Source organism: Clupea harengus, chromosome 7 (genome assembly GCF_900700415.2).
Source record: "Clupea harengus chromosome 7, Ch_v2.0.2, whole genome shotgun sequence".
Taxonomy (NCBI): domain Eukaryota; kingdom Metazoa; phylum Chordata; class Actinopteri; order Clupeiformes; family Clupeidae; genus Clupea; species Clupea harengus.
This window is the reverse complement of record NC_045158.1, coordinates 21079340-21103109: the sequence shown is the minus strand read 5'-3', so window position 1 is coordinate 21103109 and position 23770 is coordinate 21079340. Positions and strand designations below refer to the sequence as shown.

At 45.3% G+C, this 23770-nt stretch overlaps 2 protein-coding genes across 3 annotated transcripts in view; one reads left to right on the top strand and one right to left on the bottom strand.

Annotated features, from left to right (window-relative positions):
- The window catches only part of slc15a4 (solute carrier family 15 member 4), a 61224-nt gene extending 58702 nt beyond the window's left edge, over positions 1-2522 (top strand). For both annotated transcript variants that reach the window (XM_031570818.2, XM_031570817.2), the window contains exon 9: positions 1163-2522. In XM_031570818.2, coding sequence (XP_031426678.1) covers positions 1163-1353 — 191 coding nt within the window. In that variant the 3' untranslated portion in view covers positions 1354-2522. The remainder of the gene's footprint in view (positions 1-1162) is intronic.
- Positions 2523-15094: 12572 nt separating this feature from the next.
- The window catches only part of LOC105894687 (transmembrane protein 132C-like), a 170132-nt gene continuing 161456 nt past the window's right edge, over positions 15095-23770 (bottom strand). The window contains exons 8-9 of the mRNA XM_031570816.2: positions 18648-19220; positions 15095-16526 (exon numbers count right to left, since the gene is read on the bottom strand). Of these exons, the coding sequence (XP_031426676.2) occupies positions 15825-16526; positions 18648-19220 (1275 nt within the window). The 3' untranslated portion in view covers positions 15095-15824. The remainder of the gene's footprint in view (positions 16527-18647; positions 19221-23770) is intronic.

The following is a 23770-nucleotide window of genomic DNA, read 5'->3' as shown; positions in this document are numbered from 1 at the left end:
ACAGGTACAACAGAGAACTTACATACAGAATCTGCAGCCCATTCAAGTGCATCCAGCTAGAGCTACTCAGCGAGAGGCTCCTTTAACAGACAAGGAAGTTGACATGCTGAGGTCAAAGATCGGCCAAATTCTATGGGTCGCAAGACAAACAAGGCCTGATGTAATGTGTGATGTATCCATCCTGGCTTCCAGTACAAAACATGCAACTGTTCAGACTCTGCACTGTATAAACAAACTGGTCAGGAAACTAAAATCTGATGAAGTGACCTTGAAGTTCCAGCACCTAGGAAAAGATGACTCCCTGAAGCTAGTAGTGTTCAGTGATTCTTCAATGGGCAACCTTCCAGATGGAGGTACTCAGGGTGGGCATCTTATCCTGCTTATGGGAGAAAATGGAAGATTCTCACCTATATGCTGGCAGTCAAAAAGAATTAGAATAGTTGTCAGAAGCACTTTGGCAGGAGAGACTTTGGCTCTTGCAGATGGCATTGACAATGCAATATTCTTAGCTACACCGTTTTCAGAACTTACTGTAGGTGACTGCAAGCACAGAGGTCTACCTATTGTATGTGTAACTGACAATCACTCACTGCTTGATGCTGTTAAGTCTACCAAATCAGTTACTGAGAAGAGACTTCGTCTTGAAATCAGCAAGGTCAAAGAGCTCATTCAATCTGGAACCATTCAACACATCATGTGGTCAGCTTCCAAAGAACAGCTTGCTGACTGCTTGACAAAGAAAGGAACATCAGCACTTGTCCTGTCCTCAACGAAGGTGTATGGCAACTTAAAGAATGAGAGGACAAAATAACAAATCAAAGAGACTGATGTGATATACAAACAACATGTTTTTCTTTGTTTAGTGAACAGTTCAGTTAAAATAAGGAACTGAGTTGTTTTTTCTTTTTCTTTAAGAAAAAGGGGGAGTTTGTTAAGTATAACTGTGCATGTGCGGTTCGGGGCGGGAAGTTTAGAATTGAACAATGCCTGTGAGCTCCAGTAAAGTGATATATTTAATATACCTTTTGTTGTCGTCTATTCGAATTAACAACACCACCTCTTCAACACGTCCACTGAATTTCTCACTCACGCACTCACGCACTCACGCACTCACGCACTCACTCACTCACTCTTCTCCTCTCTTTCCTCCCTCTCTCCACAGGTAACATAAACGAGTGCAAGCTGAACTACTACTTCTTCCTCTTGGCGGGCATCCAAGGCATGACGTTGCTCGTCTTCCTCATCGTGTCCGTCAAGTACGACAAGCAGAAGGGCCGTCCCGTCAGTAGCCACCGCTCCTCCCGCTCCAACTCCCGATCCCACCCCCCTCAGAGGTCAGAGGTCATCTCATGACCCACCCCGACCCCTCCATCACCCCCCCTACCAACACCCTGACATGTCATGGTCAGTGCCAAAAAGAAGTGCCTCCTGCTTGAGTCTTTTCCTCTTGTGTTTTGGGTTTTCTTTTCTTTTAAAAATGTCTTTAGCTTTGTTTTGGGACTGTGAGTCTTTCGAAATATAATTATTATTATTTGTGTCCTTTTGGGGTTGTTTTACAGTTTCATTCTTTTATTATTCCCCTCAGACTTTGTTTGCACATTCACTGTGTGGTAGGCAAGTCACTTTTGCACAAGGGTTAAGCTGCCGTAGAAAACCATTTGAGAGATGGATGTGTGGAGGTGGGGGAGGGGAGGGGAGGGGACGAGGACGGGGAGGACCTCGAGATGATGTAGGTGAAAGACATTTGGGAAGTTGGGATTACAGGTGTCCTGACCCCATCACACATTTCATGCTGTGTGAGTGTGTGGAAATTATTGTCTTTTTTTTCCTCACTCTCTTCTTGTGTCTTGTAGAAGCATGAAAACCTGCACTTAAAAGAAAGAGTATATATAGCCTCCTTGCAGGATGGAGTCGCTCCAGACCAGTGGGAAATAGAAACGCCTATTGGCGGACTGCCAGGAGGAGTATTGAAGGTTGATCAGACTACAGAAATGTACTAGATTTGATCTTATTACAGTCATGTAATAGCCTTTCACACATTGTTTATGTGGTTGGTTTTGTTTGTTTGTTTGTTTGTTTGTATTCAGAGTGTTGATTTTTCTTTTTTTGTATGTCTCCCGTAATTTGCACTTCTGGAATATGGCTGGTTTGAAAATGTGATGTTCATATATCAATTTATTTAAAATAATTTTCCATGTGGCATTTTTTGGTACTTTTTGTGCTGATAGCTTTTTTTGTGCTGAATCCTGAAAATGATACCTCTTTCAAAATCAGTGTTTTCATCATCAACCCTTTTTTAATAACGGTTTACCACTGCCTTACATGTTTCCCAGTACTGTCAGGACTCGAGGAACCTGTCGCATTAAACTTGAACTCTGTCGCATTATTAAACTGGACACTCCTGAGATCCCCTGTACTCCGCTAATGCCAACACAACACAATATAATTACAGACTGTGATTTGTTGGTTTGATCGTAAATTTCTGTGTAAATAAATAAATAAAAACAAAAAGAGATGCAGCAGACGAGTGTGCAAAGTGCCCAGCTGTCTCTTTGTCTGCCGGTTCCTAAACACATCGTGTGAAATTGGTGTGAAATAATGTTGGCTCCCCAACAGACTGCCGGCTAATAGCCTTCAATAAGAAATACCTTACAGAGGAAGAGGACTACCCAGTGCATTAATGGCTCCCTTTAACGACTGGCTCCGATTGCCAGAGCTCCAAACCGCTAGAAAGAAACCCCCTCTTAATGATTAGTAATGCAGGAGACATGGCATGTGAGAATGGCACTGAAGATGGGGGGAGAAGCGCAGTGCTGCTGATGCATGGAGAATGAATTGTCATCATTAAGTGCTGTGGTTGTTTTGATCACAACAGTCGTTTTTTTGTGCCATTTGAAGTGGTTTTGTCGTTCTGTGAATGGCAGTTAGTGTGTGAAGATAGAACAGCACCATATGCACAAGAAGACCGCTAAGGATTTGTATCCAACCAGGCAATTAAAGATTGTGCAATTAAAGATGTGTGTGTGTGTGTGTGTGTGTGTGTGTGTGTGTGTGTGTGTGTGTTTTCGTTTTCTCCCTTCAGTATGCTAACACCTTCTTCCATGTTAACCCGTGTGTCAAATTGCTTTTATTATGGTGCAAAAAAAGGTACACTCATTAGTATTTCACCGAAGCACTAATTAGTTTCACCTCACCCGTGTTAATGCGGTGTAGGTCCTCGAGTGAAATGACAAACTGCACAAGTCACAGACTTTTGCAGTGAAGGTGGTTCGATGTTGGTGTGTTACAGTCTTATATCCATCTGCAGACTACACACACACAAAGACCTCAAAGCCAGACAGCTCTGATGAAATACCTCCAGCCTCATGTGACTGAAGATAAAGGCGGGAGCTCATCGCCTGAGATCACTGTTCCTCTTCAAGGAGGGCATGTAAAAGCATCTGCCTCTGCTAGCACGCTTCTTGTCTCGCCATGTCCTGATCAAGGCTTCCGTTGGAGTGTTAGCAGGGTGATTCGTGATGGGCTGTGTCTGCAAATGTAGTCTGGTTTACAAAAGAAAAGAAAAAAAAGTTGTAGATTAAAGGCTACACCTCTTTAAGAATGAAAGGCACACTGAAACTTGAAGAAAAAGAAGAGCTATGCAATGTCCTACTCACCATGTTTGAAACCATTTGTGCATTATTATTACTGCTCTGCAATAACTTCCCCTGAGCTTTAATCTATGTCCTGCTCCCTTAACACCATGACCATGAAGTCAAGAATGTTTCACTAAGTACTGCTCCCAGTCTAAAAAAAAGTTACCTAAAAACGATGAGAAGATTTCCACAGGAACAGGTGTCTGATTGAATAGTTGACTGGAGGAATGCCATGTTGGGTGTTACGCAGATAAACCCAGACTTGAAAATAGTTTTTGTACATTTACTGAGGCAGTTTTGAAGTAGCGTTTGCTGCTGCTGATGATTTGTCATGATAAAATACAGTGGTGGGTGAAGCGCTCTCCAAACGAATGCCCCTCGGGCGTGCTGTAATCGAGTGCTGATTGCCTCCTTGCCCGTGGCCTCTGATTGGTCTTGGCAGAAATGGGTTTTTCTCTCCCACTTATTATGGTAATGATGGGCCTTGACTCTGGGCATCTGATCAGAAGTGTGTTGTTGTTTCTGTTTTTGTTGTTTTGTCCATTAAAGCATAACTTCCTTTAACTTCATCCTCTGGGACCTCTGTGTTTTTTATTCATTACACAAAAATCATGTAAGTGTGTGTGAGAGAGAGAGACAGACAGGGAGAGGAGGAGTAGTGAAATTGAATACTTTTGTGAATACCCTTCTGTTGGGTCCACGTCAGATACAGTGTGTGCGATAGAAAGGGGATAGATAATGTGTATGTTTGGTTGTCTGTGGGATGCTCTGTGCTTTTTCTGTGTGCCACACCGCTCTGGGATGGTGTGTATAAGTGTGAGACCTCTCTGGGATGGTGTGTATAAGTGTGAGACCGCTCTGGGACGGTGTGTATAAGTGTGAGACCTCTCTGGGACGGTGTGTATAAGTGTGAGACCTCTCTGGGACGGTGTGTATAAGTGTGAGACCTCTCTGGGATGGTGTGTATAAGTGTGAGACAGATGTCCCTTCACTGGAGTGTGTGATGAGAGCGTATGCGTGTATGTTATTATGTGAGTGAAAGAAATTGTAATTCTATGTGTATTTACAGTTTTAAAAAATTGTTAACACACGTTTTTCAAAACAATAACGGCTTTCTCAAAACTGCACACACAAAACTGAAAACCTCACACACAAAATGCTAAACCTGACACTCCCTTTACAAGATGACTCTTTGCCATCAAATCTCTTAACTGTTCACAAAATGGAACTCGTGTTTTCATTTGGTACACACAGCCATATTTTCAAATGACACACACATACAATCATTGAGTACACACAACTAAGCATTTGCTGCACACTACCAAGCATTGAAAAAAATGTAAACACAATCATCGAAATGGAACACACCATATGAATGACAATGGACTCTGGAGAATGAGCCATTTCTCCTTTTGTAAAATGTCTCAGTGTAGGCCTACATTTTTCATAGTCAAACATGAAACAGCACACAAATATGCAGCAAAAAAAGTTTTATTTCGGTACACACAGAGAACAGTACAGTACTGTAAACCGTAATTTACAATTTCAGTCTCCTGTTCGGCGGTGAAAGTGTGTGTTCGTCCTCCACTGTGTGGTTCTCTTTCAGTCCTGCAAAATACAAATACTGTGAGCACACTGTATTCTATTGATATGCAGTATTACAGTACACAAGGTTCTAATGATGGCAGCAACTGTGAAGCGGCTGAGATTTGGTTGGACACTGGCCAGCCTCCCTCTTGCTCAAATCATGGTCTCATTAGAGATGACCATTCTCCTTCTTCTTTCTCCTCCTCCTCCTCATTCTTCTTCTCCTTGTCCTTCTCATCCTCTTCATCCTCCTTGTCATCCTCCTCCTCCTCCTCCTTGTCCTCCTCCTCCTCCCCTTGTCCCTGTCCTTCTTGTCCTCCTCTTCCTCCCCCTCTCACTCTTACCCCTCTCCTTCTCTGGTTGTTGATCTCTTCAAAGTTCTCCATTGTTTACCAAACAAAACAGAGGCTCAAGGCACTTTTTATGTTGCAGTCCTCATTGCAAATTGCTCAACAGCCCTGAATGTTTAGAGATTTGACTATTTGTGTGTTGTACACATTGTGTGTAGTGTTTTGACAACAAGGTGATGTGTAATTGACATCAGTGTAAAGAAGGAAAGTCAGAGTCTAATGCAGATAAGGGAGTGTGAAGTAGTGCCAAATTGGGTCGAGCGTTTGGTACATGAAGTGAAGGTTGTGCAAATTGAGCCGAATTTTCGCTTTTTGTATGTTAACAACAGAAAAACTGTAAACACTTGTCTGAGAAGTGTGTGTGTGTGTGTGTGTGTGTGTGTGTGTGTGAGAGAGAGAGAAAGTCAGAGATTGTGCATGAACTGAGTAAGAGTATGAGTGTGTGTGTGACTGTGTGGTGTTTCTGCTTGATTTCATCAGACTCTGTGTGAAATGAGCTCCTCATCACTTAAGCTGGGAATTTTGTGCTTGGCTATTCACACACACACACACACACACACACTCGCACACACACACACACACACACACAATCACACACACACACACACATACACACACACACAGCCCGTCTCTCAATCACAAATGGGCTGGTTTCCTGTTGATTGATGTCTTTAGATCATTCAAAGGGCATGGCAAATACAGATGTGTTTGAACTTTATGTATGTATACACACACACTGAATCATACACGCACACACACACACACACACACACACTAAATCACATAGTCCCCTCAGGTTGCATTGTGTGCTTCTGTGTAGTATCCCCATCATCTTTCAATATTTTTTTCATTCAGTCTTTTTACTTTCAGTCTTCTTCAATCTGCCTGACTGATGTGTCTGTGTGTGTGAGTGTGCACGTGTGCAATCCCTGGAGATGTGGGCGGTGGGGGGGTGTTGCTGAGGAGTTCTGACATAAAGACCCAGCTGTTGTCAGTCATTTCAGACATGCGTAAGGCAGTCTTCAGCGACACTCACAACACACAATCACACTCACTCAGGTGGGGTGAAGTCAAGAGGAGGAGAGGGAGGGAGGAAGGGGGGAGCATCAGAGGACCGGCTTCACGGCAGGTTGTCACACATGGGAATAGCGCTGTCTCACGCGTGTCGTCTAATCTCCTCACGACGCTGCTCGCAGAGCACGGTGCAGCCGTCGTCAAGGTCACGCCTCTAGTTCCTCAAGGAACAGCACAATATTGACAACGTTTGCCATGCTTACTTTGTCATTTCGCATTACAATTAACAGGTGTCTCGTCTTTCGGAGTCAGAAACAAAACACGTCAAGGATCATGGCAGAATTGACGAGAGAATGACTTTAAAGGTTGCAATCAGTAAACTGCCGGTGCATTATAGCTTTGCGTTGACATTAAATGTTTCCTTTACTATTATTCTTGTTAAAGTGAATGCGGTCAGAAAGTGAGGAACATACCACAGTAACGTGACGTGGTTTAAACAAGAAACTTCTGAAGAGTTGTTTGGAAGTTAAAGGCTGTGATTTAGTTTAAACAAATTTTAATTGCTAGTAGCAGATGTCAGCTGGATGTTGCGGGACCTTGAATAGTGCAAGGGACATAACCCCATCAGTGCTATTGGGAATCAAATTAGGCTCCCCAGAGAGGAACTAACTCAATCGATTAATATCAGTGATGCTCCCTCACGCACTCACAAATACACACACACACAGAGAGAGAGAGAGAGAGAGAGATAATTGAACGGCCAGACACTTTTAATTACTGAAAAGCAATGTGGCTGAGTCTGTCTTATCGTGGTTAATTGAGATTAGATCAACGGCGCATTTGGGGAAAGCGTAAATTATCAACGGAAGCGAACTGTGGCCGTGGTGCTGAAGGCTGAAGACCAGCACTTTTATGCAAAGACACCAACCAAACAGTGTCTGTAAATAGGGCAATTTCATCCTACTGAAGTAATAAAGCCCACCGTGGCTGCTGCGTGCATAAATTACAGAGCGACTCTGTGATGTTTTTATTTCGCTGAGGTGTTTGTTCGCTGTCGCTTGTTTGCAGACAAGGACATTTGCTCTCAAGTGAAATGAGATGGGGGTTGGTGGTATGGTATTTTTAAAATCGTGCAGTTGGAAAAAAAACGAAACACAGACTTCCTTAAAAAGACAGTTTCCCTTTTCTTGTGAAGTCTGCGGAGGGCATGCCTGGTGGGCGGCACTCGTGCCGAGAACAGAGAAATCAGCGCATTTTGTTCCCCATTTTATTTTCGGGAGAAATCCTCGACAAGGGCACGCGGATAGGTTTCAACTTCTGTGACAGAGCTTTCGTCAGAGCATACTGGCTTGTGAAGACAGGAGCAACACACTGTGCATAGTTCGTTTTTTTCCTTGAAAAAAAAAAAATCATTCAAATCATTGCTTTGATCCTGTATGCAGCAGCACAGTCCTACTATGCCCAACCCCTCCCAAGGTGATATGCTCTCAGAATTACCATGGTACCACCGAAGGACTGACATTAATATGCATGGAACCAAACTTAGGTTGTTTGCAATGTTAGTCTTATGCTGATAGAACTGAACTCACACAGCTGTTAGTCTGTCTGTGTGTGTTTGTGTTAAGTTAATTGAGACAGATGGTTGATAAGAGTGTGTTGTGATCTCTGCTGCAGGTTGGTGCAGTAGTAGTTGTGGTGTGCAGCAGTGAAAGATTTACTGTTCTGGCATCATCCAGAGGTGCCTGCAGAATACTCACTGCCAGGGGCTCTGCAGTCACTTACTGCTGTGTGAGTGTGTGTGTGTGCACGTGCGCACCTGTGAAACCTGCTTCTACATATATGACCTGCAATTGTTTTCGGTCGACCAGATAAATGTCCCCGTGGATTGGAAAGAGCAGCTTCATATGTACTGTAGCATTGCCTTAACCCCTTGAAACACATAGACTAGCGTGCACACACACACACAGTGTGACAGCAAACCAGTATACATCCCCAACAATATCTTTGTATCTTAACATGGCTGAATGGCTTGTCTCATGGAGTGTGAACATATTGTTTGTGTGTGTGTGTGTGTGTGTGTGTGTGTGTGTGTGTGTGTGTGTGTGTGTGTGTGTTGAGTGCGTTTTCTATGTGTGGTGTTGTGAGTGAAACATGATGTGATGTCTATGGGTAATGGTGTGTGAGAGAGGTGTGTGTGTGTGTTTGTGTTTGTTGACCCACTGGGGTTAAGTGTGCAGGTGGAGCAAGATGTGTTCAAGGGACACAGATTTCATGAACAACACATTAGGGGTGCAAACACACACACACACACAACTCTGGACAGAAAAATGAATTAGTCTTGACCTTGTCTGTGGCTGGTCAACCATTAACAAGAAGGTCTGTATGTGTGTGTGTGTGTGTGTGTGTGTGTGTGTGTGTGTGTGTGTGTGTGTGTGTGTGTGCACGCTCATATTTATGAGGGTGTGTTTAAGAGTGATTGTATTTATAAAGATGTGTGTGTGTGTGTGTTTGTGAGTTTGTGTATTTAATTGTATGGTTGAATGCAATCCACCTTCACACATCATTTCTCTTAGCCTACATGCATTGATAAGTCCCGTGTGGTAGTACTGAAGGGAGTGAGCATTTCTCTGCATCCCAACAAGTGTCCATTTAAAAAGGCCTGTTTCTCGTGGCAGCGGTGAGGAATGCTTCCCTATTGATTCGGCCCAGTCTCCACTCATGTTAATAAAGTCCTCCTGGCTCAAAAGCCTCTATTTTTCATATTTCTCATATATTCCCACATGCCCTGCTAAAGCGGGACACACGCGCACACACACATACACTCATATTTACACACACATGCTCACACACAGATACACACATGCCTGACAAACACATACACACATGCACACACTCACACTTACACATCTGCACAGAACACTTACATGCACGTGTTAATTACTGCAAGGTCTCCATCAATCACTCCCCTGTGTGTGTGTGTGACAGTTAAATTCCTGCCCGGGCTCCCCTGGCTTCCTCTGCCCTTCACAGTTCACAAGCAGAGCTCCTGAGCACAGCACCAGTCCCAGCGTGCTCTCATCAATCCCTCTGCAGCCCACAAATCACAGCCAGGAGAGGGGGGGGGGGGGGGGGGGGAGAGAGAGAGAGAAATGGAGAGAGAAGCAGAAGGAGAGTGCGGAGAGTGGAATTAAGGGCAGATATTGAGAGAGAGACTTGGAGAGTGAAAGGGAGAGACAGAAAGAGAGATTGAGATGGAGTTGGAGAGCAGGAGAAGAGAGGCTGAGGGAACATGAGAGTGAGATACAAATACAGAGAAAAAGGCAGAAAGGGAAGAAAATAGAGACACAAACAAGTGTGAGAGGAGAGAGAGAGAGAGAGAGAGAGAGAGAGAGAGAGAGATGATTTGTCCAAAAATAACAAAAGGATTGGACAGACTCAGAGGGAAGATGAAGTGCAGAAACAAGAGAGATGGAGATACACTGAGAGTGAGAAAGACAGAGAGAGAGAGAAATGTGAAATAAAGAAAAAGACAGGAGAAAAAGAGAGGGAGAGAGACACAAAGAGAATAAAAAAGACAAACACAGACAGGAGAGAAGACAGAGTGATAGAGAGAGGGACAGAGAGATAGAGAGAGGGACAGAAGGAGACAGAGAGAGACAGAGGGAGACAGAGAGAAATAGAGAAAGAGACAGAGGGAGACAGATAGATAGAGAGAGGGATAGAGAGACAGATGGAGACAGAGAGAGATAGAGAGAGAGACAGATAGATAGAGAGAGGGACAGAGAGACAGATGGAGACAGAGAGAGACAGATGGAGACAGAGAGAGATAGAGAGAGAGAGGAAGAGAGATAGAGAGAGGGACAGAGAGAGAGACAGATGGAGACAGAGAGAGATAGAGAGAGAGACAGAGGGAGACAGAGAGATAGAGAGAGGGACAGAGGGAGACAGAGAGATAGAGGAAGGGACAGCTGAAGAGAGTGAGAAATACAGCGATACAGAGAGCAGGGACAAATAAAGAAATAGAGAGAGGTATAGATAATGTTTGACAGAGAGAGACAGAGAGAGAGAGAGAGAGAGAGAGGGTGGATGGAGATAAAAGAGGGACAGAGGGAGAGAGAGCTGTCAAGCTTTGGTTGGACACTGAGGCTGTTATTCAATCTGCTGTTTTCATTAGAAACTGAGCAGAGATCAATAGGCTCACTGCAAGAGCAGTGCAGGTAATCATGTAGACAAGCTGCTGCCTTAGCCCCCACATACACACACACACACACACACACACACACACACACACACACACACACACACACACACACACACACACACACACACAGAGATAGACACACACACAAACAGACAGACGGACACACACAGATACACACACACAGACAGACACACACACACACACACACACACACACAGATACACACACACACAAACAGACAGACAGACACACACAGATACACACACACAGACAGACAGACACACACACACACGCACGCGCACGCACACACACACAAACACACACGCACACACACACACACACACACAAACAACCCACACACACACACACACAGATACACAAACAGACACACACACACACACCTAGCCACACACACACAGACTCTCTCTCTCTCTCTCTCTCTCTCTCTCTCTCTCACACACACACACACACACACTAACACAATAGAAAAAGAGACAAGGCAAGTATATAAATACTTATTGTGAGAGAAAGAGAAAGTGGTCACATTGTGCACCTCTAACAGAGTTGGGGAGGGGGGCTAGCTCTTTACTCGTCCCAGGTGACATGGCAGAGCCCGTCGCCTTCAATTAGTGCCATGGATTAAGAAGTCAGAGTAACTAGCCTTAGAGCTTCACTCACAGATATACACACACACACACACACACACACACACACACACACACACACACACACACACACACACACACACACACACACACACACACACACACACACACACACACACACAGATGCACAAACAGACAGACACACACACACACACACACAGAGAGAGAGAGAGAGATACTTTTTTCTTCGTACACTCTTGGCCAGCACACCAGTAACAGCTGTTTAGCTCTCAAGTTGTGTTTGCATCATGGTTTACTTGTGGTTCCGGTCAGAATTCATCGGCCAAACATAATCATTATTAATGCTCCACACTGCTCAGAGAGTAACTGACTTAAGTGTTTTTCTGTTAGTGTTTTGTTAATAAAAAAATGAAGTATTTTATTAGCAATTATATAACATTCTAGTTTTTAAGCCTCCTTTTAATGACATTGTACCACGTGGTTTTATTCAAAATAAGGGAAATTCCAAAAATATTTGAACATACATACAACTAGAGCAAATCTAAATTCCATGATTATTGGTATTTTGTGTATTGAACAATGTATTAAAAAATGTACAACACATGTTTAAAATATATGTCAAATATACTTCATATAATATAATAACACTACTTGTTCTCCGGTCAAAAATTACCGGGGGTGATTTATGAATACAAAAACACACCTATATGAACACCCAGTGAACTGCTTTAAACTTGACATCTTACAACTTTACCATTTTTGACCGGAGATATAACAAATGTAACAATATTTGAAAGTGAATGTTTGGAAAAAAACGTAATCTTTAATCTTAAACTTAAATCTTACTTTCATTTATTTGATCCATTCAAATAAGTAGGGTGAAGGATGTCATGAAGCCTCGTGAGTTTGAAATGAAAGAAATATTTTCATTAAAGTTATTATTGAAGTTTCAAAATGGTCATTTTTGACCAGAAAACAATGTGCCGGTCAGACTGAGAGGCAGTTAACATTAAGTGTACCCCACTAAAACAAATCAAAGGCAATAGTTACTACAGAAACACACACACAAACGCACGCACGTGCACACACACACACACACACACACACACACACACACACACAAACAACCACACTAGCATGAATATAGACACATACACTTATACACACACGCGCACATACACACACACACACACACACACACACACACACACACATCACTCAGTCTCACACTGCGTCCCCAAGCTGTTGGTGACAGTCCCCCGCTGTGTGTCCCAGCATACTGCAGCGCTACCCTACCAGTGTGCTGTGTATCCATCACAGCCCTGATTACACAGCCCTGCCCCATCAATAACCATCACTGGGCCTTACAGGCAGTGTGTGTACACTAACCCCAGCAGGGCGTCTGTGGCGAAGGGCGCAAACACATGGCAAACCAGCCAATCTCATTGTTTCTAGATCAGGGCTAGTTCAAGTTCACAGTCGCGGATCAGGGCTACATTCGTATGGTTTTAGATAATGGCTGTAGATGACAGTTTATGAAGGTTTTGAGCTGGGTGCCTCATTGAGACAAGTGATGTCAAATTATTAGTGTTTTAGTTATACATCGGTCTTTTCCGTGTTTATTGTCACAGTATTGTCATTTGTTGTGACAGCGGTAGTCATGTAGGTATATATGTTCAGGTATAGAGACGTGGGTGACTTGTGTGAGACGTTATTGAAGATACTATAGTAAGGAGCTGGACACGCTACCTGAGAGCGGACTATCTCTAATCCCTCTGGGCTTCCCAAAGATGACACCATACACGGCCATCTACACACGTTTCAGCACATATTGAACGTTTCGAAAACCCACTATTTAATAGCTCGCCAGGGGATAACTAGTTTACTACGTGTAGAATATGGTCGTGGATGTTCAAAGCAAGGAGCCATGCTGAGGTGACTGTTTTCATGTAATTACTTATTACTTAAAAGAGTGAAGTCAATAGAAAGCCCCCTCGAGAGACTAAGATTGGATATTTTTTAAGAATGGCATCCTGGGGTCCAATTATCTTTATGTCATGGGGCGAACTGATAATTGCATAAATGTGACGGTTATAAAGATAATAAAGGATAGATTTGACTCCACCATCATTCTTTGGAGCTAATGAAAATGACTGAAAAAGATATCAAACGTCTAAAACAGACATGAAATTTAGTGAATGTCATAAAGGTATCCACACTGCCCCCCCCCCAACTGGGAGTGCTGCCAGTCTGGGTGAACCCAAGCAGAGGCACTTGTCTCCAGTGATATATGGCCCTGGGGCTGGGCTGGGACATTTATGTTCCAAGACACCATCAGGATGGAGAAAAAAATCAGTTTAGAGGCCTGGAATTCCTACTGTTACTCGATAAACACACACACACAAACACACACACTCATGCAAACACACACTCTCTCTCTCTCTCTCTCTCTCTCATACACACACATGCACACACACACACAAACACACACACTCATGCAAACACACACTCTCTCTCTCTCTCTCTCATACACACACATGCACACACACACACACACACACACAAACACACACACACTCATGCAAACACACACTCTCTTTCTCTCTCTCTCTCTCTCTCTCTCTCTCTCTCTCTCTCTCTCTCTCTCACACACACACACACACACACACACACACACACACACACCCAGAGACTACAGGCATGGTAAAGAGAATAAAGGGAGTCCCAGTCAGTACATCTCGCAATGGTATTGATCTGACCATTATCCATTTCTGTGAGCCTGCTGCAAGCTGGGTACATTAAAAAAAAGCATATTTTATAATCGGTTTACTTCATCTCACCAGTCCAGGAAAAACAAATTGGACCGCGCTACCTTTGCTTCACGGGGAAGCAGTTGAGTGGGCTGGAAAATCTAAGCAAATCACCTGAGCTGCAGACTGATCACACTGGACGCACAAGGCTATGCATCTTGCTTTAGTTAGGATGAGAATCAGCAGTATTTCTCTCATTTACAAAGACAAGTACAGGTTTCTGTACCTCTTTTATTGAGTTTTTAGTAGTCCAGGTTAATGAGTGCATAATTGGTGATTATGTAGTAAGTTAAAAGCCAAGCCCAGATCACTACAGAAGAAATGTCACATTAACATACAGTAAAGCCCCGTGCTTTAATTTACTCAGCCTCTTTACCACAGGGTCAGTCTGAACCAGGCCTAAATGGGCCACGGAGCGATTATAGAGAGTCTTTTTGAAGCGCCGTAGTCGAAGGCTGGCAAGCGCCGCACTACATTTGATACCATTTAATTTCAGTGGGGATTAGGCTAAAACTTCATTCATAGAGAACCTTGTACATAATTGAGTAACTGCTGATACAAGGGGTGAGGTCTTGACTGGTCTGGGTTGAGGCGATCTATGAATGTCACTTGTTAGGAATGGGTTTCATTCCGTTTTTATGGATGTCGAGGTGCATGCATTATGCAAGGCATATTGACATAAATGAATAGATGTAAATGTTAAATGAAGTGGCAAAATGAGTCTTGAGAGACCGGAGACCACTGGAAGCAGAGTGGAGGTACAAGAACAGAATGGGCGAGAGTTTACACACACACACACACACACACACACACACACACGCGCGCACGCACGCACAGCTGTGTTTAAGAACACACCACCCAACAGCAAATGTTTGTGAAAATCGTTCTATGTGCATTTATTTACATGTTCGGCATATATTTACATTACACTTTGTTTCCGTACAAGCCCCAGAATACAGGAAGTGGGATGAATCCTTTATGTATGCCAGGAGGTGACAAAAAGGTATCAGTAAATATCAGAATGCAATCATTCATTCTTAACTACAAAAAATATAGAATGGTGTAAAAGTATGATTTTGATTAAGAATCAGATCAGGAAAATAACCATAATAAAAATAATGAATACAGTTCTGTCATATTTCCCTTTCACAAGTAATCTTTCATTTGTGTGTGAGTGTGTGTGTGTGTGTGTGTGTGTGTGTTTTAGGGGGTGGGTGGGGGGCATGTTGGGAACAGCATTTTGAGCAGGCTGCAATATGATCATAGTCTCTATTCAGGTAATAGATGAAAGATCTTCGCATGAGTTGCCATGTCAACCACAGTCAACAACGATAACGGCAAGAACTCTTCTTGTTACCATGGTTAAGGGGCCGACTTCTTTTTTTTTTTGTTGCAACAAATAAAACCTTCCTAGGTTGGTTGAGAGAATGCCACCATCTCATGTTTGTATGTTTTTCTTTTTTTTTTCTTTTTTAAAAAAAGGCATAAAGGTGACTTCAGTCCAGTTTTAGCACACGCACGGTTACTTAAAAAATAAAAATAAAAAAACAGAAAACAAAAACAAAAAAGGAATGCGAAGATAAGGGGGAAAAGGAAAAGGACTAGACCACGTCTCTTAGCACGCCGTCACTCAGCCTCTCCATATAGTTCCGCAGCTCTTTGGAGTCGTTGAGCTCCACGTCCTGACACACCCACTGGATGTCCCCTCCCGTGCCCGAGCCAACGCTCTCGCTTGTGGGGCTTCCCCGCTCTGTCGCCACCGTGCTGAAGGTGGTGAACTTCACCCGCTTCCTCTTACTAGTGGGGGAGTCCCCCTTGACCTCCTTACTCCCACTTCCTGCCCCTCCTGCCCCACTGGCGTCAGGCGACCGGTGTACCTGCCCTTGCACGTGCTTCTGCAACCCCGGGACCCCCATGCCACCTCCCCCATTCAGCAGCTGGCTGCCTTCCTCCAGCGCCCCCAGGCTGCTGTCCATCACCATGACGCCCAGGCTGGAGTCCTCGTCACGGGGGGAGAGGCCCAGCTCGGCTCCCTCGCTGCCCAGCCAGACCCAGTCGTGGGCGTGGGGCCCTGCAGCCCCGCCCTCGGGCCCCTCGTCAGGCCCCAGCTCCTTGTGCGGGTACTTGAGAGCGTAGGAGACGCAGTTGATGAGAAAGACCAGGATGGCCAGGCAGAAGACCCCCAGCAGCGCATACATGCCGATCTCCAGGTCGCTCAGGCCCCGCGGAGTCTGCAGCAGGTCTTCATTGCCCAGACCCTCGTCATCCTCACCATCCATGTTACGTCCCCGCGGGAGGTCCACCTACATTTAAATATAATATAATATAATATGATATATTCACAGTTGCTGTTTATTCTACATTATACTTGTGTTCCTTTGAATTCATCTAAACAAATACATTTGAATATTTTCCTTCATTTATTGCCTCGGGACTAATGAACAAAACCCACAAAAGCAAACAAGCGCTTCTGTATGCAACCTCTATGAGGGAGTAGAGAAGGCCTGAGCCATCCAGTAACAATGTTGAATGAGGGAGGTTTCGGTAGGTTTAAAATCTATGCTAATGCTAAAGGAGGCACACGCTAACTGGTTAATCAGAGAAGACACACAGGAGGAACATGCAGGCTGGAGCGAGCGAAAGAGGCCAAGAGATAACCGCTTTTCAAATCATATTCATATTTCAAGGCAACACCATTTGAATATGGAAGACTTCTATGGCATAAGGCAGCCTCAGCATCATTTGTAATCTATAAGAGTTGCACATGTGCATAGCCACTGGAAGAGGATTGAATGAGGTTTAATAGGGTGACTGTCAACATTTCAGAAAAACAAACAACTACAGTATAGCAAATAATAAAAAGGAACTGAAGTTTCAGTCTCATCAAATGTGACACTTGGATCCTCTTCATTGGGTATAATTAGGAAGTAATTAAGGATTTGAATAAACTCGCAAGCGTTCTCTTTGTGAGACTATAATAGTTGCACATACATTTCAGAAATGATTTAGATCCCCTTCACTTTTTCTCACATTTTTGATATGTTGCAGCCTAATGCTAAAATCACGTAAATTAATTTCCCCCCTCATCAATCTACTCTCAGTACCCCATAATGACAAAGCGAAAACAGGATTTTAGACATTTTTGCAAAAAATATTGAAAAGGAAAAACTGAAATATCACATTCAGACCCTTCACTCAGTACTTAGTTGAAGCACCTTTGGTAGTGATTACAGCTTTGAGTCTTCTTGGGTATGACACGACAAGCTTTGCACACCTGGATTTGGAGATTTTCTGCCATTCTTCTCTACAAATCGTCTCAAGCTCTGACAGGTTCGATAGAGACCGTTGGTGGAAAGACATTTTCAGGTTCTTCCAGAGATGTTTGACTGGATTCAAGTCAGGGCTCTAGCTTTGTTTCCGCCCAGCTTTCCCTCAACCCTGAGCAGTTGCCCAGTCCCTGCTGCAGAGAGACACCCCCACACACAGACACACTGTATACTCACACACACACACCCACCCACACACACACAGAGACAGACACACACCCACACACACACAGACAGACAGACAGACACACACCCCCACAGCATAATGCTACCACCACCACGCTTCACTGGTGGGATGGTACTGGTCAGGTGACCCAGACATGATGCTTAGAATTGAGGCCAAACAGTTCAATCTTGGGTTCATCAGACCACCAGAGAATCTTGTTTCTCATAGTCTGAGAGTTCTTTAGGGGCTTTTTTGCAAACTCCAAAACAGGCTTTCCTGTGTCTTTTACGGAGGAGAGGCTTCTGTCTGGCCACTCTGCCATAGAGCCCAGATTGGTGGAGTACTGCAGTGATGGTTGTCCTTCTGGAAGTTTCTTCCATCTCCAGACAGGATCTCTGGAGCTCAGCCAGAGTGACCAATGGGTTCTTGGTCACCTCTATTACCAAGGCCATTCTCCCCCGATTGCTCATTTTGGCAGCCAGCTCTGAGCTCTGCAGACACTTCCCTCAGTTTGTGGCAGGCAGTGACCTCATGTTTTATTTATTTTTTTGCTTTGATATACATTGTCAGCTGTGAGACCTTATATAAACAGGTGTGTGCCTTTCCAAATCATGTCCAATCAATTAAATTGACCACAGGCTGCCTCCAATCAAGGTGGAGAAATATCTCAAAGATGATCAAGAGAAATGGGAGGCACCTGAGTTAAATTCAAGTGTCATAGCAGAGGGTCTGAATACTTATGTCAATGTGATACTTCAGTTCTCAAACATGTCTAAAATCCTATTTTCGCTTTGTATTGAGCACAGATTGATGAGAGATTAAATGAATTTAGCACGATTTCAGCATTAGGCTACAACATAACAAAGTGTCAAAAAAAAAGGAGGCTACTTAAAATCAAATATTTCCAACGCAGATTAGAAGATGAACCCCACCTGTGCTGGGAAGTCAGCAAAGTCTATGGGAAGCAGGCTGCCGTCGTCCGACAGTTTGTCCCCACCGGGCCTCCGTAGGATGTCAGTCCTTGTGGTGGAAGGGGTGGTGGTGCCGAACCTCCTCATGACGGTGTCGCCGGCCTCCGACACCGAGTTGCCATAGTGCACGCTGGCTGAAGCCATTGGCGGGGGCCTTCGTTGGGGTGGGCGGTTCATGGGGGTTCCTCCAGCACCGCCGCCGTCTTCAGCTGCCTCGGGGGGTCCGAAGCGTACCCGCACCTGGCAGGCGCCCGAGGCCAGGGTGGCGCGGCGGGGCTTGTAGCGCTGGCACGTCTCGGGCACGCTCAGTTCAGCCCGCAGCAGCAGGCCCTGGCCCTCTGCCTGTGCCGTGATGACGGGCCAGCGGTGGGAGCCCGCCGTGCCGCCGCCGCCGTGTGACCGTGTCGGTGTCTGCACCTGCACCACAGACTCGTCCAGAGACACGGCGCTGAGCTGGAAGCTCCCGGGGTCGTAGAGGTCAAGCGGGGAGGCTGAGCCGTCGCTGAACTGTAGCCAGACGCTGATCAGCGCCTCCTTAAAAAACAAGAAGAGAAACAGCAGAGTGGCAGTGAGATTGACCTCTTAACATTCATCCCGTCACGCTGGTATTAAAGCAGAAGCCATGGCTAAATCATTTACCTAAATTACTGGAAACTAGTCACATGTCAAGAACATGATCATTCTTATAACATAACAGGCCTCTGTAGCCTTCTGATAGTACACTAGATTGTAGTCCCATTATAGGATCATTTGATGGTAAAGGACATAGGTACAAAAATTAAATATGTTTTTTTTATGTCGAACACAAGGCATTAGACAGGATGCAGTTATCTTTCAAATACCATTCAAAACTCATTCTTTGACACATTCTTGTTCACTTACCACTGTTATTCAGGCTTTTTCTTTCTAAAATACAATGCTTACATAACATCAATACATTAACAATCCTTTCATTGTGACCAAGGACGACTCACTGTTGAGAACATACACAAAAAAAAAATAGGATTATGAAATGGTTCTATCTCTTTCACCATTATGCTCTGACTATCAAGCACGTCAGTCATGTCTTCATTTTCTGTGGCACCGTGTTCTTTCACAGCATCATCTCCAGCGGATGAGAAGAAAGTAAATATACGGTACAGACTGGCGCTCGGTGGAAGGGAACGGCACCGGCACCGGCACCGACACCGGCACCGACACCGGCACCGACACCGGCACCGACACCGGCACCGGCACTGGCACTGGCACTGACACTGGCACCGGCACCGGCACCGACACCGACACTGGCACCGGCACTGATGGGGCTGAGATGGGGGCTTTTTTCTGTGCTCTTACATCATCTGAGATGAGCCTTGGTGCGCTGTCTGGCCATGCATGTATTCATGGATCACGGGGGGAGTAATGAGGGCGAGCGAGGCTGGTACTGCACTGTACTGTATGGGAGGAAGGCACTGTGGTGAACAACCCAGAGTGCCTGATTAAAAGGAGATAGAGGATTATCACTCGTTCTTATTTAAAGAAATGTAAATACGAGGGGGGGGGGGGGGGGGGGTTGCTTCACGAGTATGTCTCAAGTGTCTGACGACTGCAGTGTGTGTGTGTATATATGTATGTGTGTGTGTGTATATACAGTATGTATGTGTTTGTGTGTATGTTACTGGAGGGCTCCAGAACACACAAACACACTGACATACACATACACACACACACACACACACACACAGCCATACACGCCACAGATCCCTGGGGCAGGAAGGAAATCCCACTGCCACTTTATAATTAAAAAAGAAAAGTACATAGGGATGACTGATATACGGACACACAGACACACTGTATACTCACACACACACACACACACACACACACACACACACACACACACACACACACACACACACACACTCAAGCATGCACGCACACACACACAGACAGACACACACACACACACACACACACACACACACACACACACACACACACATACACACACACCACGTACACACATACACAGACACACCCGCGCACACACTGACACACACACACACACACACCACACTGTCTGTCTCTCATGCACACACATATACAGTGCATATGACAAAGGGGGGGGGTGTAAGAGACCAATAGATCAAATTCAGGAACAGATGGAGAAGGAGAGAAGAAAGGAGTTGAAATGGAATAAAGAGGGGGAAGAGTCCACATGACGGCAAGAAAAGAGGCGAGACGAAGAGAAGGAACGAGGGAAAGAAAGGGAGATGATAAAAAAAAGCCCGATGGGTAAAAGCAAAAAAGAAAGTGTGATAAAAAAAGAAAGTGAAATCCGTTAAAAAAAAGTCAGGCGCAGCAAGGTTTCTGGCCGTAAGTCCTATTTGCTCAGATTGGCCCTCTCTCTCTCTCTCCTCTCGCTCGCTCTCTCCCCATTCTCTGCTCTCTCTCTCCATTCTCTCGTGAGAGGTACCAGAAAATTGCATCACACTGCAGCTCATCCAACTAACAAAGCTCTTTCTCACCAACACACACACACACACACACACACACACACACACACACACACACACACACACACACACACACATAAAAAGAAGCGGAACTATGAGGTAGGAAAACACACACACACACACACCTCATTATCTTCCTCTCACTCTCTCTCACACACACACACACACACATGCACACACACACACACAAACACATATGCCTGTAAGTGTACCAGCAGATATTGAGCTTCATAAAGCGCAGGCTGACAAGGTGGCCCCAAGGCCAGATCTGCTACTATTGAAGTGAAGTGCAGTGATTAGGCCTGTCAAATAGCTGATAATTGCATTGGTTTCACGTGATGCAGAGCCCTGTCTAGTTTAGCTCCCCCGGCTCTCTCTAACGACCCCTTAATTAACCACGATGCCGGTAACCAGGGGCGACACACATTCCTTAAGACCGCACTTCACACGGACCAGCAGGAAAACACAAATGTGTGCTATACTATCATCATCTGTTCAACCTGGAAGGGAATGTTTTTAATTCAACCTTTCTGAGGAGCAATATAAAGTCAGAACAAGCGGAGCAAACGCTTCTCACGCCATTCAGTCAGACGGAAGACCACTGACTGTGCTCATCGCTACATTGGTATCAGAACTGGGAGGGAGCGCCATCTCGATGACCAGGCCACGAGACATCGAGGACCTGATCACTTTGCTCTGCTGCTAAGTCCCTCTACTCGCAGTGGCCCTGTTTCACCATGCAGGGTGGGCTCCTGTATCGCCACTGGCAGGCTCCTGTGGGCCATAGCATCAGCCTGAAGCTCCTGTCGGCCATAGCGACAACCTGAAGCTCCTGTGGGCCATAGCATCAGCCTGAAGCTCCTGGTGCCCATAGCGACAACCTGAAGCTCCTGGTGCCCATAGCGACATCCTGAAGCTCCTGTGGGCCATAGCATCAGCCTGAAGCTCCTGGTGCCCATAGCGACATCCTGAAGCTCCTGTGGGCCATAGCGACCGCCTGAAGCTCCTGTGGGCCATAGCGACAACCTGAAGCTCCTGGTGCCTTCAGCTGGTCCACGGTTCGGTGGGGACAGACCACTTTGGTTTACTACTGGTCAGGTTGTCAACAGGATGTGGAGCTCTACGTCCACCAGTGCGATGCCTGCGCGGCCAAAAAGGGACCAGGGTATCAGGTAGGGGCCCCTATGGAGTGCGTGTGTCTGTGGACGTCTTGGGCCATTTTCCCACCACCGACCAAGGGAACCACTACGTCCTCATGGCTGTGGATTTCTTCATCAGGTGACCAGAGGCGTATGCGGCCCCGGAACAGAGTGCTGCCACCACTGATGAGCACCTGGTCAGCGAGATGTTCTGCCGTCTTGGTGCTCCTGAGGAGCTGCACAGCGACCAGGGATGGAGCATTGAGGCTGGCCTGTTCAGCGAGTCGACAAAGCGTTCCACCGAATGCCGGGCGGACTTAGTGTCCGGTCCTCCTCTGGAACTGGAGGTGAGGGGTTAGCCTGGGCTGGACCATTACTTTAACCTGCGTGAACGGCTGCAGGAGGGGCATGAACTGGCCAGGCAGGCTCTGTCTGAGGCTGGAGCTCGACAGAAGTGGGCACGCGATACACGCTGCCGAGGAGGACTTTGCACCTGGATATAAGCTATGGGTTTATTGCCCTGAGCATAAGAAGGGGTTCTCTCTCTAAGTTAAGAGCCAGTAAGTCGGGCCATGTACTGTGTAACCGAAACTCTCTGATGTTGAGTATAGGGTACAGCTAGTAAGGCGACAGCGGTCGCTGGAGAAGACAGACTAGCACCCTACTGGCCCCTGGCTCACTCAGACGGGGACAGAGAGACTATTGCCGCCTACCCCCATCCCTTCGCCACACGCAGCCAAAGTGTCCCATGTGCGCTCTCAGCGTAAGCGACAGCTTCCCCAGCACTTGAGAGACTTTGTGTAGCAAGCCTGGGTCACTGGGAACACCTCATGGGCTTGGCGGGGGCTATGTAGCGTGCCAGAGTGTTGTTGTGCTCATTGTGTGTGTGTGATATAAAGGAGCTCCCTTGATTCTGTGTGTTCCATGTCAGTGCTCCTTCTGTGGTTAATGTTCCCGTGTTAGTGTTAGTGAGCCCTGAATGCTGTGTGTCTTTAAGAAATGGCAACATGCCAAAGACAAGCCTTCGAGTTGCATTACAATAGTAGTATGTCAAAACTCTAAGAGGAGATGGAATTGGAATACAGAAACAATACAAAGAGTAAAAAACAAACGGTCTCCAGTTGCATATCAATTTACTATCTTCTTAATGTGGAATTTAGCACATGGCTGAACCATAGTCCAGAGAAAAGGTTCAGGGCTACATCAGAGGTTTTTAACTCATGAACACAGTCTCAGAACATGTGGCAGAGTGGAGTGATCAGTGGATTCAGGGATGGGCAAAACTACATCAAAATCTATTTTGATATAAGATGTTGTTGATAAATTGTGAAAGTATCAAAATGAAATATAGAGTGCAGAAACCACGACACGAATCAAAACAAACTGCAGTATGTTCTATTTTAAAACTACAGAAATATATTTCCAAGGCAACATGATGCGTGCTACATCA